The 16,759-nt window shown below is 44.0% G+C and overlaps 1 protein-coding gene across 1 annotated transcript in view; it reads right to left on the bottom strand.

Annotated features, from left to right (window-relative positions):
* Nucleotides 1-32: 32 nt before the first annotated feature.
* Nucleotides 33-16,759, bottom strand: part of stam (signal transducing adaptor molecule (SH3 domain and ITAM motif) 1) — a 55,644-nt gene continuing 38,917 nt past the window's right edge. Inside the window, exons 11-14 of the mRNA XM_071360627.1 lie at nt 14,261-14,315; nt 13,991-14,138; nt 8,824-8,933; nt 33-6,461 (exon numbers count right to left, since the gene is read on the bottom strand). Coding sequence (XP_071216728.1) covers nt 6,284-6,461; nt 8,824-8,933; nt 13,991-14,138; nt 14,261-14,315 — 491 coding nt within the window. The 3' untranslated portion in view covers nt 33-6,283. The remainder of the gene's footprint in view (nt 6,462-8,823; nt 8,934-13,990; nt 14,139-14,260; nt 14,316-16,759) is intronic.

Raw genomic sequence — 16,759 nt, 5'->3', positions numbered from 1 at the left:
GTCATACAGAAATTATATAGTAAACCACAATATTCTGGACATTTGGCTTTTAGTTTTATTGTGAATACCAATGAATAAGCATGGTTAAAAGAGTAAATATTAACAGCTGGGTACATTTAACAGAACCTTTACAACTATCATGTTTGAAAGGTTAACCCATAGAGATCCTATTAAATGACAGTTAAACCAGGCATGACGTTTCACGGTTGATGCTACACTATACTGTCAGTTGATCCAATGGGATTTATATCCTCTTAAGGTCTGTTACATGCTCCGAGTATAGACCAGAGCTAGGGGGCAGTAGAGGATGCAGTGACATCATGGACCAGAGCTACGGGGTAGTAGAGAATGTAGTGACAGCATGGACCAGAGCTACAGAGCAGTATATGATGTAGTGGCAGTATAGACCAGAGCTAGGGGGTAGTAGATGATGTAGTGACAGTATGGACCAGAGCTACGGGGCAGTAGAGAACGTAGTGACTGTATAGACCGGAGCTAGGGGGCAGTAGAGAACGTAGTGACTGTATAGACCAGAGCTAGGGGGCAGTAGAGAACGTAGTGATAGTATGGACCAGAGCTAGGGGGCAGTAGAGAACGTAGTGACTGTATAGACCAGAGCTAGGGGGCAGTAGAGAACGTAGTGACAGTATGGACCAGAGCTAGGGGGCAGTAGAGAACGTAGTGACAGTATAGACCAGAGCTAGGGGGCAGTAGAAGACAACACAGTAAACGACATTCCCCAGACTTGAAATGACAGGATTCTTTAGTTATATAAACATAACCTTCATCCACAGACCTATTGCTCGGTTCTACTTCAGATAAATACAGTCAGAGGCCAGTCTATAAGGGGTAGTTAAGGTTAGATAAATACAGTCAGAGGCCAGTCTATAAGGGGTAGTTAAGGTTAGATAAATACATTGAGATGAACAGCAGCTCCTGGATCTAAAGGGTTAAAATGAGAGAACACTTCTTATGAGCTATTTAAATATAGACCTAAAATCAGGAAGGACATCACATTCACTTTCTATCATGACAAATTCTGTAAAGTACTGTGCATGTAAAATAGCATAACAATAATCAAATATAAATTAAAACGCACTATAAAAAAACCTATCAATTTAACACTGGCAAGAGAAGCTTAAAAGACAACAGCAGAAGCAGTCAGATCCCTGGAGGTGGATCTCAAATGGAAATCTATTCATCGTTCAGTACTTTGGCCCGAGCTTCATAGGGCTGCCTCATAAGACTCTGCACTAGAGTAGTGTACTCCCTGTCCCCAGGGACTACGCCAGTGTTCACATGTCGCTTCATAGGGCTGCCTCATACGACTCTGCACTAGAGTAGTGTACTTCCTGTAGTGTACTTCCTGTCCCCAGGGACTACGCCAGTGTTCACATGTCCGCTTCATAGGGCTGCCTCATACGACTCTGCACTAGAGTAGTGTACTTCCTGTAGTGTACTTCCTGTCCCCAGGGACTACGCCAGTGTTCACATGTCCAGGAGAGCAGGGGCAATTGCTGCTTGTTGTTTTGTTCAGGAAACACACACACACACCCCATCAGACCTGGACAGACAAACACTCAGGACACTATATATGCTATATAATATTACTAGTACAGTACGTATACTATATCATTCAATAGTACATTATATATACACACTTCATCATATTACTAGTACAGTACGTATCACCAGTGCAGTACACACACTACACATACAAAAATATGCGGACACCCCTTCAAACTAGTGGATCCAGCTATTTCAGCAACACCCATTGCTGACAGGTGTATAAAAATTGAGCACACAGCCATGCAATCTCCATAGACAAACATTGGCAGTAGAACGGCCTTACTGAAGAGCTCAGTGACTTCCGACGTGGCACCGTCATAGGATGCCACATTTCCAACAAGTCAGTTCGTCAAATGTCTGCCCTGCTAGAGCTGCCCCGGTCAACTGTAAGTGGCGTTATTGTGAAGTGGAAACTTCTAGGAGCAGCAACGGCTGCCCGAATGCATAGTGTCAACTGTAAAGTTGGTTGGAGGAGGAATAATGGTTCGGGCTCCTTAGTTCCAGTGAAGGGAAATCTTAACGCTGCAGCATACAGTGACATTCTAGACGATTCTGTGCTTCCAACTTTGTGACAACAGTTTGGGGAAGGCCCTTTCCTGTTACAGCATGACAATGCCCCCGTGCACAAAGTGAGGTCCATACAGAAAAGGTTTGTCGAGAACGGTGTGGAAGAACTTGACTGGCCTGCACAGAGCCCTGATCTCAACCCCATCGAACACCTTTGGGATGAATTGGAACCCCGACTGCGAGCCGGGCCTAATCGCCCAACATCAGTGCCGACCTCATTAATGCTTGTTGCTGGTTGGAAGCAAGTCCCCACAGCAATGTTCCAACATCTAGTGGAAAGCCTTCCCAGAAGAGTGGAGGCTGTTATAGCAGCAATGTTCCAACATCTAGTGGAAAGCCTTCCCAGAAGAGTGGAGGCTGTTATAGCAGCAATGTTCCAACATCTAGTGGAAAGCCTTCCCAGAAGACTGGAGGCTGTTATAGCAGCAATGTTCCAACATCTAGTGGAAAGCCTTCCCAGAAGAGTGGAGGCTGTTATAGCAGCAATGTTCCATCATCTAGTGGAAAGCCTTCCCAGAAGAGTGGAGGCTGTTATAGCAGCAATGTTCCAACATCTAGTGGAAAGCCTTCCCAGAAGAGTGGAGGCTGTTATAGCAGCAATGTTCCAACATCTAGTGGAAAGCCTTCCCAGAAGAGTGGAGGCTGTTATAGCAGCAATGTTCCAACATCTAGTGGAAAGCCTTCCCAGAAGACTGGAGGCTGTTATAGCAGCAATGTTCCAACATCTAGTGGAAAGCCTTCCCAGAAGAGTGGAGGCTGTTATAGCAGCAATGTTCCATCATCTAGTGGAAAGCCTTCCCAGAAGAGTGGAGGCTGTTATAGCAGCAATGTTCCAACATCTAGTGAAAAGCCTTCCCAGAAGAGTGGAGGCTGTTATAGCGGAAAAGGGGGGACCAACTCTATATTAATGCCCATGATCTTGGAATGAGATGTTCGCGAAACAGGTGTCCACATACTTTTGGTCATGTAGTGTGTATGTATGTATGTATATATATATATATATATACTGCACTAGTAAAGAATATATGTACTATACTATATCATGACTAGTACAGTATATCACCAGTACTGTATATATGTACTATATCATATGACTAGTATAGTATATAGTACCAGTAGAGTATAAATGTACTATACCATTTTAAATGGCTAGTACAGTATATCACCAGTACTGTATACATGTACTATATCATATGACTAGTACAGTATATCTCACCAGTACAATATACAGTGCATTCGGAAAGTATTTAGACCCCTTCACTTTTTGCACATTTTGTTGTTACAACCTTTTTATAAAACAGATTAAATATTTTTTTTTCTTCTCATCAATCTACACACAATACCCCCTATTGACAAAGCAAAAACGGTCTATTCAGACTCTTTGTTGAAGCACTTTTGGCAGCGATTACACCCTGGGTATGACTCTACAAGCTTGGCATACATGTATTTGGGGAGTTTCTACCATTCTTCTCTGCAGATCCTCTCAATCTTGGATGGGGAGCGTCGCTGCACAGCCATTTTCAGGTCTCTCCAGAGATGTTCGATTGGGTTCAAGTCCGGGCTCTGGCTGGCCACTCAAGGACTCCTGCGTTGTCTTGGCTGTGTGCTTAGGGTCGTTGTCCTGTAGGAAGGTGAACCTTCACCCCAGTCTGAGGTCCTGAGCAGGTTTTCATCAAGGATCTCTGTACTTTGCTCCATTCATCTTTTCCTCGATCCTGACTAGTCTCCCAGTCCCTGCTGCTGAAAAACATCCCCACAGCATGATGCTGCCACCACCATGCTTCACCGTAGGGATGGTGCCAGGTTTCCTCCAGATGTGACGCTTGGCGTTCAGGCAAAGAGTTCAATCTTAGTTTCATCGGACCAGAAAATCTTGTTTATCATGGTCTGAAAGTCCTTTTGGCAAATGCCAAGCGGGCTGCCATTTTACTGAGTGGCTTCCGTCTGGCAACTCTAATATAAAGGCCTGATTGGTGGAGTGGTGCAGAGACAGTTGTTTTTCTGGAAGGTTCTCCCATCTCCACAGAGGAACTCTGGAGCTCTGTCATCGGATGACCATCAGGTTCTTGGTCGCCTCCCAGACCAAGGCCCTTCTCCCGATTGCTCAGTTTGGCCGGGTGGCCAGCTCTAGGAAGAGTCTTGGTGGTTCCAAACTTCTTCAATTTAAAAATGGAGGCCACTGTGTTCTTGGGAAGCTTCAATGCTGCCGAAATGTTTTGGTACCCTTCCCAAATCTGTGCCTCAACACAATCCTGTCTCAGAGGTTCACGGACAATTCCTTCCACCTCATGGCTTGGTTTCTGCTCTGACATGCACTGTCAACTGTGGGATTATGTAGACAGGTGTGTGCCTTTCCAAATCATGTCCAATCAATTTAAATTTACCACAGGTGGACTCCAATCAAGTTGTAGAAACATCAAGGATGATCAACGGAAACAGGAAGCACCTGAGCTCAATTTCGAGTCGCATAGCAAAAGGTCTGAATACTTACGTAAATAAGGTATCTTTTTTTAAATTTTATATACATTTTCAAAAATCTCTAAAAACTTGTTTTTGCTTTGTCATTATGGGGTATTGTGTGTAGATTGACGAGGGAAAAAAGTAATTTAATCAATTTTAGAATAAGGCTGTAACGTATCAAAATGTGGAAAATGTCAAGGGGTCTGAATACTTTCCGAATGCTCTGTAGTACAGCACCAGTACAGTACATTTATACAATGTCTGCATGTTTCACTATTTTCTCATCCCGAAAGTGGCTTCAGTCTTTAGTATTTCTAAAACGTTGCAACGATAAGAAAGAATGAAGTAGCATAACATTTTCAGTTTCCTTTAAAAAAAGAAAAGTTAAACAAGTTGCTGCTTCTCTTCATGATGTGGAACATCACTCTGTCTGTTCATATGCTGGACACTCCACACGGGCTTCATGGTTCTGCTCTTTTAGGGTGAGTGAGAGATTAAACGACAGAGAGAAATGAAATAACAGAGAGAAATTAAATGACAGAGAGAGAGAGATGAAATGACAGAGAAAGAGAGAGAGATGAAATGACAGAGAGAGAGAGAGATGAAATGACAGAGAGAGAGAGAGATGAAATGACAGAGAGAGAGAGAGATGAAATGACAGAGAGAGAGAGAGATGAAATGACAGAGAGAGAGAGAGATGAAATGACAGAGAGAGAGAGAGATGAAATGACAGAGAGAGAGAGATGAAATGACAGAGAGAGAGAGATGAAATGACAGAGAGAGAGAGATGAAATGACAGAGAGAGAGAGATGAAATGACAGAGAGAGAGAGAGATGAAGAGAGAGAGAGATGAAATGACTGAGTATGCAGAAGTCTACTTGTGTATCTGTAAATGTGTACCTGTGTGTGTAATTTGTAGTGTTTGTGTGGCGTGTGCAGTTTGTAGTTTGGGCATGTGGCGTGTGTAGTTTGCAGTGTGGGTGTGTGGCGTGTGTAGTTTGCAGTGTGGGTGTGTGTAGTTTGCAGTGTGGGTGTGTGGCGTGTGTAGTTTGTGCAGTTTGGGTGTGTGTAGTTTGCAGTGTGGCGTGTGTAGTTTGCAGTGTGGCGTGTGTAGTTTGCAGTGTGGCGTGTGTAGTTTGCAGTGTGGCGTGTGTAGTTTGCAGTGTGGCGTGTGTAGTTTGCAGTGTGGCGTGTGTAGTTTGCAGTGTGGCGTGTGTAGTTTGCAGTGTGGCGTGTGTAGTTTGCAGTGTGGTGTGTGTAGTTTGCAGTGTGGTGTGTGTGTAGTTTGCAGTGTGGGTAGTTTGCAGTGTGGCGTGTGTAGTTTGCAGTGTGGGTGTGTGTAGTTTGCAGTGTGGGTGTGTGTAGTTTGCAGTGTGGTGTGTGTGTAGTTTGCAGTGTGGGTGTGTGTAGTTTGCAGTGTGGGTAGTTTGCAGTGTGGGTGTGTGGCGTGTGTAGTTTGTAGTGTGGGTGTGTGGCGTAGTGTGAAGCGTGGCGTATCGTAGTGTGCAGCGTGGTGTAGTGTGGCGTGTAGCATGGCGTAGCGTGGTGTAGTGTGGCGTGTAGCATGGCGTAGCGTGGCATGTCGTAGCGTGGCGTAGTGTGTAGTGTGACATGGCGTAGCGTGTAGCGTGGCGTAGCATGGCGTAGCGTGTAGCATGGCGTAGCGTGTAGCGTGGCGTAGTGTTTTCTATAGAAGAGCCTTCTCGGGGTAAGGGTGCTGCTGTGTGTCAGGTGGGTGTGGAAGGCTCTGGCCAGGGTTGGGGATGGAGCTGTAGCTGGATGGCTGATTGGCTGGAGGCTGGTAGGACATGCCCTCTGCAGCTGGACTGTAGACTGGAGGCTGGCCCATGTACATATGGACATCACTAGAACACACACACAGCAGGTTAAAGGACCTACAGCAGTTTAAAGGATCTACAGCAGGTTAAAGGATCTACAGCAGGTTAAAGGATCTACAGCAGTTTAAAGGATCTACAGCAGGTTAAAGGATCTACAGCAGGTTAAAGGATCTACAGCAGGTTAAAGGATCTACAGCAGGTTAAAGGATCTACAGCAGGTTAAAGGAACTACAGCAGGTTAAAGGATCTACAGCAGGTTAAAGGATCTACAGCAGGTTAAAGGATCTACAGCAGGTTAAAGGATCTACAGCAGTTTAAAGGATCTACAGCAGGTTAAAGGATCTACAGCAGTTTAAAGGATCTACAGCAGGTTAAAGGATCTACAGCAGGTTAAAGGATCTACAGCAGGTTAAAGGATCTACAGCAGGTTAAAGGATCTACAGCAGTTTAAAGGATCTACAGCAGGTTAAAGGCTCTACAGCAGGTTGAAAGGCTCTACAGCAGGTTAAAGGCTCTACAGCAGGTTAAAGGCTCTACAGCAGGTTAAAGGCTCTACAGCAGGTTAAAGGATCTACAGCAGGTTAAAGGATCTACAGCAGGTTAAAGGATCTACAGCAGGTTAAAGGATCTACAGCAGGTTAAAGGATCTACAGCAGGTTAAAGGATCTACAGCAGGTTAAAGGATCTACAGCAGGTTAAAGGATCTACAGCAGGTTAAAGGATCTACCGCAGGTTAAAGGATCTACCGCAGGTTAAAGGATCTACAGTAGGTTAAAGGATCTACAGCAGGTTAAAGGATCTACAGCAGGTTAAAGGATCTACAGCAGGTTAAAGGATCTACAGCAGGTTAAAGGATCTACAGCAGGTTAAAGGATCTACCGCAGGTTAAAGGATCTACCGCAGGTTAAAGGATCTACAGCAGGTTAAAGGATCTACAGCAGGTTAAAGGATCTACAGCAGGTTAAAGGATCTACCGCAGGTTAAAGGATCTACCGCAGGTTAAAGGATCTACAGCAGGTTAAAGGATCTACAGCAGGTTAAAGGATCTACAGCAGGTTAAAGGATCTACAGCAGGTTAAAGGACCTACAGCAGGTTAAAGGACCTACAGCAGGTTAAAGGACCTACAGCAGGTTAAAGGACCTACAGCAGGTTAAAGGATCTACAGCAGGTTAAATGATCTACAGCAGGTTAAAGGATCTACAGCAGGTTAAAGGACCTACAGCAGGTTAAAGGACCTACAGCAGGTTAAAGGACCTACAGCAGGTTAAAGGACCTACAGCAGGTTAAAGGACCTACAGCAGGTTAAAGGATCTACAGCAGGTTAAAGGATCTACAGCAGGTTAAAGGATCTACAGCAGGTTAAAGGACCTACAGCAGGTTAAAGGACCTACAGCAGGTTAAAGGACCTACAGCAGGTTAAAGGACCTAAAGCAGGTTAAAGGACCTACAGCAGGTTAAAGGACCTACAGCAGGTTAAAGGATCTACAGCAGGTTAAAGGATCTACAGCAGGTTAAAGGATCTACAGCAGGTTAAAGGATCTACAGCAGTTTAAAGGATCTACAGCAGGTTAAAGGATCTACAGCAGGTTAAAGGATCTACAGCAGGTTAAAGGACCTACAGTAGGTTAAAGGATCTACAGCAGGTTAAAGGATCTACAGCAGGTTAAAGGATCTACAGCAGGTTAAAGGATCTACAGCAGGTTAAAGGATCTACAGCAGGTTAAAGGATCTACCGCAGGTTAAAGGATCTACCGCAGGTTAAAGGATCTACCGCAGGTTAAAGGATCTACCGCAGGTTAAAGGATCTACCGCAGGTTAAAGGATCTACAGCAGGTTAAAGGATCTACAGCAGGTTAAAGGATCTACAGCAGGTTAAAGGATCTACAGCAGGTTAAAGGATCTACAGTAGGTTAAAGGATCTACAGCAGGTAAAATGATCTACAGTAGGTTAAAGGATCTACAGCAGGTTAAAGGATCTACAGCAGGTTAAAGGATCTACAGCAGGTTAAAGGATCTACAGCAGATTAAAGGATCTACAGCAGATTAAAGGATCTACAGCAGATTAAAGGATCTACAGCAGATTAAAGGATCTACAGCAGGTTAAAGGATCTACAGCAGGTTAAAGGACCTACAGCAGGTTAAAGGACCTACAGCAGGTTAAAGGACCTACAGCAGGTTAAAGGACCTACAGCAGGTTAAAGGATCTACAGTAGGTAAAGTCTACCCAAACGGAGTTGACGGATGTCTGTTAGCGTCGCTCTCTATGTAGCTCCACGTATATTTGTGCAATTTAATTTTTGGAACGCAACGCAAACGGACTTCCATCAGCTCCATTTGTGAAGATCCCTTTAGGGTTAGGTGTGTGTGAATGGTTGTTAGGACAGTCACCTGGGTGCTGGCTGGCCAGTCTGTAGCTGCTCCAGAGAAACACTGTATCCCTGCTGTACCTCTCCTGGACCGCTCATCCCATAGGACCCTCCAGACTGACCCGGGTACACCTGGGGGAACGAACACAGAATTCTATACATTTATATCTAGAGATAGAGAGATATATATATTTACAGTTGAAGTCGGAAGTTTACATACACCTTAGCCAAACACATAAACTCAGTTTTTCACAATTCCTGACATTTAATCCTAGTAAAAATGCCCCGTCTTAGGTCAGTTAGGATCACCACTTTATTTTAAGAATGTGAAACGTACGAATAATAGTAGAGAGAAGGATATATTTCAGCTATTATTTCTTTCATCACTTTCCCAGTGGGTCAGACGTTTACATATACTCAATTAGTACTTGGTAGCATTGCCTTTAAATTGTTTAACTTGGGTCAAACGTTTCGAGTAGCCTTCCAGAAGCTTCCCACAATAAGTTGGGTGAATTTTGGCCCATTCCTCCTGACAGAGCTGGTGTAACGGAGTCAGGTTTGTAGGCCTCCTTGCTCGCACACACCTTTTCAGTTCTGCCCACAAATTTTCTATGGGATTGAGGTCAGTGCTTTGTGATGGCCACTCCGATACCTTGATTTGCTGTCTTGAAGCCATTTTGCCACATCTTTGGAAGTATGCTTGGGGTCATTGTCCATTTGGAAGACCCATTTGCGACCAAGCTTTAACTTCCTAACTGATGTCTTGAGATGTTGCTTCACTATATCCACAATTTTCCTGCCTCATGATGCCATCCATTTTGTGAAGTGCACCAGTCCCTCCTGCAGCAAAGCACCCCCACAACATGATGCTGCAAGCAGCCCTCTCCTGTACTTCCTGTTCACCCATGACTGCGTGGCCATGCACACCTCCAACTCAATCATCAAGTTTGCAGACGACACTATAGTGGTAGGCTTGATTACCAACAATGACGAGACGGCCTACAGGGAGGTGATGAGGGCCCTTCGGAGTGTGGTGTCAGGATAATAACCTCACACTCAATGTAAGCAAAACAAAGGAGATGATTGTGGACTTCAGGAAACAGCAGAGGGAGCACCCCCCTATCCACATCGATGGGACAGTAGTGGAGAAGGTGGAAAGTTTTAAGTTCCTCAGCGTACACATCACGGACAAACTGAAATGTTCCACCCATACAGACAGCGTTGTGAAGAAGGCGCAGCAGCGCCTCTTCAACCTCAGGAGGCTGAAGAAATTCGGCTTGTCACAGATGCACAATCGAGAGCATCCTGTCGGGCTGCATCACCACCTGGCACGGCAACTGCTCCGCCCACAACCGTAAGGCTCTCCAGAGGGTAGTGAGGTCTGTACAACGCATCACCGGACCGGGGGCAAACTACCTGCCCTCCAGGACACCTACACCACCCGATATCACAGGAAGGCCAAAAAGATCAACAAGGACAACAACCACCCGAGCCACTGCCTGTGAACAAAAGCTTCAATATCAAGGCCATCAAACTGTTAAACAGCCATCACTAACATTGAGTGGCTGCTGCCAACATACTGACTAATCTCTAGCCACTTTAATAAAGAAAAATTGATGTAATAAATGTATCACTAGCCACTTTAAACAATGCCACTTTATATAATGTTTACATACCGTACTCTATACCCTCCACTGCATCTTGCCTATGCCGTTCGGCCATCGCTCATTCATATATTTTTTTGTACATATTCTTATTCATTCCTTTACACTTGTGTGTATAAGGTAGTTGTTGTGAAATTGTTAGGTTAGATTACTTGTTAGATATATTACTGCGTGGTCGGAATTAGAAGCACAAGCATTTCGCTACACTCGCATTAACATCTGCTAACCATGTGTATGTGACAAATAACATTTGATTTGATTCTGTGCTTCAAGGTTGGGATGGTGTTCTTCGGCTTGCAAGCCTCCCCCTTTTTCCTCCAAACAAAACGATGGTCATTATGGCCCAACAGTTCTATTTCTGTTTCATTAGACCAGAAGACATTTCTCCAAAAAGTACGATATTTGTCCCCATGTGCAGTTGCAAACCGTAGTCTGGATTTTCTATAGCGGTTTTGGAGCAGTGGCTTCATCCTTGCTGAGCGGCCTTTCAGGTTATGTCGATATAGGACTCGTTTTACTGTGGATATAGATACTTTTGTACCCGTTTCCTCCAGCATCTTCACAAGGTCCTTTGCTGTTGTTCTGGGATTGATTTGCACTTTTCGCACCAAAGTACGTTCATCTCTAGGAGACAGAACGCATCTCCTTCCTGAGCGGTATGACGGCTGTGTGGTCCCATGGGATTTATACTTGTGTACTATTGTTTGTACAGATGAACGTGGTACCTTCAGGCGTTTGGAAATTGCTCCCGAGGATGAACCAGACTTGTTGGAGGTCTACAATTTTTTTCGGAGGTCTTGGCTGATTTCTTTGGATTTTCCCATGATGTCAAGCAAAGAGGCACTGAGTTTGAAGGTAGGCCTTGAAATACATCCACAGGTATACCTCCAATTAACTCAAATGATGTCAATTAGCCTATCAGAAGCTTCAAAGCCATAACCTAATTTTCTGGAATTTTCCAAGCTGTTTAAAGGCACAGTCAACTTAGTGTATGTAAACTTCTGACCCATTGGAATTGTGATACAGTGAATTATAAGTGAAATAATCTGTCTGTAAACAATTGCTGGAAAAATTACTTGTGTCATGCACAAAGTAGATGTCCTAACCGACTTGCCAAAACTATAGTTTGTTAACAAGAAATTTGTGGAGTGGTTGAAAAACGAGTTAATGACTCCAACCTAAGTGTATGTAAACTTCCCGACTTCAACTGTGTATATATATATATATATATACATACATATATATACACATATATACATACATATATACTTAAGTATCAAAAGTAAAAGTAGAAATCATTTCAACTTCCTTATATTAAGCAAACCAGACAGCACAATTTTCTTGTTTTTAAAATGTATTTACGGATAGCGAGGGGCCAACTCCAACACTTAGACATAATTTACAAACTAAGTATTTAGTGATTCCGCCAGTAGGGATGTTCTCTTGATAAGTGTGATAAGTGTGTGAATTGGACCATTTTCCTGTCAAAATGTAGTACTTTTGGGTGTCAGGGAAAATGTATGGAGTAGAAAGTACATTATTTTCTTTAGGAACGTAGTGAAGTAAAAGTTGCCAAAAATATAAATAGTCAAGTAAGGTACGGATACCCCAATAAACGACTTAGGTAGTACTTTAAAGTATTTTTCTATAAGTACTTTAAACCACTGTACAGGTGTGCCAAGCTTGTAGCATCATACCCAAGAAGACCCGAGGCTGTAATCGCTGCCAAAGGTGCTTCAACAAAGCACTGAGTAAAGGGGTCTGAATACTTATGTAAATGTGATATTTCAGTTTTTTAAATGTCTAAAACGTATTTTGCTTTGTCATTATGGGGTATTGTGTGTAGATTGATAAGGGGGGAAAAATGTAATCCATTTTAGAATAAGGCCGTGACGTAGCAAAATGTGGAAAAAGTTAAGGGGTCTGAAAAGTGTCCCAGTCCCTGCCGCTGAAAAACATCCCCACAGCATGCTGCCACCATCATGCTCCACCGTAGGGATGGTGCCAGGTTTCCTCCAGATGTGACGCTTGGCATTCAGGCCTAAGAGTTCAATCTTGGTTTCATCAGACCAGAGAATCTTGTTTCTCATGGTCTGAGGTGCCTTTTGGATAACTCCAAGCGGGCTGTCATGTGCCTTTTACTGAGGAGTGGCTTCCGAGGCCTGATTGGTGGAGTGCTGCAGAGATGGTTCTCCCATCTCCACAGAGGAACTCTGGAGCTCTGTCAGAGTGACCATTGGGTTCTTGGTCACCTACCAGACCAAGGCCCTTCTCCCCCGATTGCTCAGTTTGGCCGGGCGGCCAGCTCTAGGAAGTCTTGGTGATTCCAAACTCCTTCCATTTAAGAATGATGGAGGCCACAATGTTCTTGGGGAACTTCAATGCTGCCGAAATGTTTTGGTACCCGTCCCAGATCTGTGCCTCGACACAGTCCTGCCTCGGAGCTCTACGGACAATTCCTTAAACCTCATGGCTTGGTTTCTGTTCTGACATGCGCTGTCAACTGTGGGACCTTATATAGACAGGTTTGTGCCTTTCCAAATCATGTCCAATCAATTGAATTTGGACTCTAATCAAGTTGTAGAAACATCAAGGATGGCCAATGAAAACAGGATGCACCTGAGCTCAATTTCGAGTCTCATAGCAAAGGGTCTGAAGACCTATGTAAATAAGCTGTTTACATTTTTTTATAACTGTGCAGAAATGTCTAAAAACCTGTTTTCGTTTTGTCTTTATGGGGTATTGTGTGTAGATTGATGAGGATTTTTTATTAATTTTAGAATAAGGATGTAACGTAACAAAATGTGGAACAAGTCAAGGGTTCTGAATACCAAACGTATAGACCAAAAGTTACCTCATTAAAAAGTTGAAGACGGTGGTCTTGTCAAATAGTAGTAAGGATGAAATACAGCTATCACAAACTGGTAGTGGTGGTCTGCTAAGTCAGTAATTACTTCCCTGTAGCTAACCAGTCACCACCAGCTTTCTAGTGCCTGGTTAAGAAACAAGCTGATTTACTAAATTAAAAACAATAGCAGCATTGAGTTGAATAGTAAAATAACTGTCGAGCTACGTTTCTCTCTCTCCCTTGAGGAGGCTATAGAAAAGTAGGCTCTCAACCCTCCCACGTTACCACTGCCTTTCGTATACAGGTTCTGTAGCCAACTCTCCCTCTTTTCCTTGGAGAAAACAGTGTCTTTGTTCAACAATGTTTAAAATACATTTATAAAATGTGTTTTTAATTGAACCTTTATTTAACCAAGTCAGTTAAGAACAAATTCTTATTTACAATGACGGCCTACCCCGGCCAAACCCGGAAGATGCTGGGTCAATTGTGCACCGCCCTATGGGACTCCCAATCTCGGACGGATTTGATACTGCCTGGGGACTGAGTGACTCCTTTTGCACTGAGATGCAGTGCCTCAGACCACTGCACCACTCGGGAACCAGCAATACATTTTTATCTTTCTACCGTGCATTGGTGGGCCGCATTTTGAGAAAGAGAGAGAGATGAGAGTGACCTACCTGTTGTGCTGTGTTGGCAGATTGATGCATGTAGTACTGCTGGGTCTGTAGCTTTGTGTACATGGCATAGTCCTCATTCATAAGCTTAGCATAAAGAGACAGAGCCTCCATCAACTTCACATTCAGCTCTGACAGCTCTGAATGCTTCCTGAAACACAGGAGTCAGTCAGTCAGTCAGTCTGTCAACCAACCAGTCAGTCAACCAGTCAGTCAGCCAACCAGTCAGTCAACCAACTAGTCAGTCAGCAAGGTGTAAGCTGAATACCGTACCTGTCAGTGCTCTCAAGCTTCTGATCAATGAGGGGACACATCTGGTTGCAGGCACCTTAGCAGAACAAGAAACACAATGTTATGTAATGTTTTATAGTGCATTCTAAATGCAACCAGTGTTTTAATTAATAAACGGGTTAAATAACTTATTAAATGACAGTAGTTAGTCAGTCTTAGCCTCTAGCTGTAGGAGTTAGTCGGTCAGTCTTAGCCACTAGCTGTAGGAGTTAGTTGGTCAGTCTTAGCCACTAGCTGTAGGAGTTAGTCGGTCAGTCTTAGCCACTAGCTGTAGGAGTTAGTCGGTCAGTCTTAGCCTCTAGCTGTAGGAGTTAGTCGGTCAGTCTTAGCCTCTAGCTGTAGGAGTTAGTCGGTCAGTCTTAGCCTCTAGCTGTAGGAGTTAGTCGGTCAGTCTTAGCCTCTAGCTGTAGGAGTTAGTCGGTCAGTCTTAGCCTCTAGCTGTAGGAGTTAGTCGGTCAGTCTTAGCCTCTAGCTGTAGGAGTTAGTCGGTCAGTCTTAGCCTCTAGCTGTAGGAGTTAGTCGGTCAGTCTTAGCCTCTAGCTGTAGGAGTTAGTCGGTCAGTCTTAGCCTCTAGCTGTAGGAGTTAGTCGGTCAGTCTTAGCCTCTAGCTGTAGGAGTTAGTCGGTCAGTCTTAGCCTCTAGCTGTAGGAGTTAGTCGGTCAGTCTTAGCCTCTAGCTGTAGGAGTTAGTCGGTCAGTCTTAGCCTCTAGCTGTAGGAGTTAGTCGGTCAGTCTTAGCCACTAGCTGTAGGAGTTAGTCGGTCAGTCTTAGCCTCTAGCTGTAGGAGTTAGTCATTCTTACCGTTAGTCAGTCTTACCGTCTAACTGTAAGAGTTAGTCAGTCTTACTAACTCTTACAGCTAGTGCGTTAGTTGGGTAAGAATTACTAACTAACCCTCTAGCTGTAAGAGTTAGTCATACTTACCCTTAGCCTGTGTTCGTAATGGCTGCTCAGTGAAACGACCTGTCCTGATTTGTCATAGACGATTGCTAAAAAACTTTAATGAGCAAGCCTTCCTTCATGACCTGGTCTCTGTAAAATGGTACAGAATCAGCTTGACGTTTGGCCCTTCTTTTTTAATATTTTCAATGTTATTGTTAACAAATACGCCCCCATAAAGAAAATTTGAATTAAAAACAGGTTCAGCACCTGGTTCGACCGTGATCTTGCAGAGTTACTCCACCTCAAGAATTGCATTGGCGAAATCACCACTTCATTAAGTCAGGATTCCTATTTGACTCAGCCATGCCTCCTTGCACGTCCAACATTTCCTCATCTCCCCACCCCTTCTAATTCGACTATCCCCGATGTTTCTCCCTCTTTTTCTACTGCCCCGCTACAAAGTTTCTCCCTGCAGGCAGTCACTGAGTCCGGGGTGCTAAAGGAGCTCTGGAAACTTGACCCCAAAAAACCATATGGGTCAGATGGTTTAGACCCTTTCTTCTTTAAGGTTGCTGCCCCTATCATCACCAAGCCTATCTGTGACCTTTTTAACCTGTCTCTCCTTTCTGGGGAGGTTCCCATTGCTTTGAAGGTAGCCACAGTTCATCCTTTATTTAAAACTGTTGTAGGCCTATTTCTATTTTGCCCTGTTTATAAAGTGTTGGAAAAACTTGTCAATAATCAACTGACTGTCTTTCTTGATGTCTATATTATTCTCTCTGGTATGTATCTGGTTTCAGATCAGGTCATGGATGTGTCACTGCAACCTTAAAGGTCCTCAATGATGTCACCATTGCCCTTGATTCTAAGAAATGTTGAATGCTGCTATTTTTATTGACTTGGCCAAAGCTTTCGATACGGTAGACCATTCCATTCTTGTGGGCCGTCTAAGGAGTAGTGGTGTCTCTGAGGGGTCTTTGGCCTGTTTTGCTAACTACCTCAAAGAGTGCAGTGTATGAAGTCAGAAAATCTGCTGTCTCAGCCACTGCATGTTACCAAGGGAGTACCCCAGGGCTCAATCCTAGGCCCCACACTCTTCTCAATTTACATCAACAACATAGCTCAGGCAGTAAGAAGCTCTCTCGTCCATTTATATGCAGATGATACAGTCTTTTACTCAGCTGGCCCCTCCCCGGAATATGTGTTAAATGCTCTACAACAGAGCTTTCTGTCTATCAAGCGTTCTCTACCCTTAACCTGAACACCTCCAAAACAAAGGTCATGTGGTTTGGTAAGAAGAATGCCCCTCTCCCCACAGGTGTGATTACTACCTCTCTGGGTTTAGAGCTTGAGGTAGTCACCTACAAGTACTTGGGAGTGTGGCTAGATGGTACACTGTCCTTCTCTCAGCACATATCAAGGTTGCAGGCTAAAGTTACATCTAGACTTGGTGTCCTCTATCGTGACGGGTTAAATAACTTATTAAATGACAGTAGTTAGTCAGTCTTAGCCACTAGCTGTAGGAGTTAGTTAGTCAGTCTTAGCCACTAGCTGTAGGAGTTAGTCGGTCAGTCTTAGCCACTAGCTGTAGGAGTTAGT

The sequence above is a fragment of the Salvelinus alpinus genome, chromosome 23, assembly GCF_045679555.1.
Source record: "Salvelinus alpinus chromosome 23, SLU_Salpinus.1, whole genome shotgun sequence".
In the NCBI taxonomy this organism is placed as follows: domain Eukaryota; kingdom Metazoa; phylum Chordata; class Actinopteri; order Salmoniformes; family Salmonidae; genus Salvelinus; species Salvelinus alpinus.
Note: the sequence above shows the minus strand (reverse complement) of the source record. Positions and strands in the feature narration are given on the sequence as shown.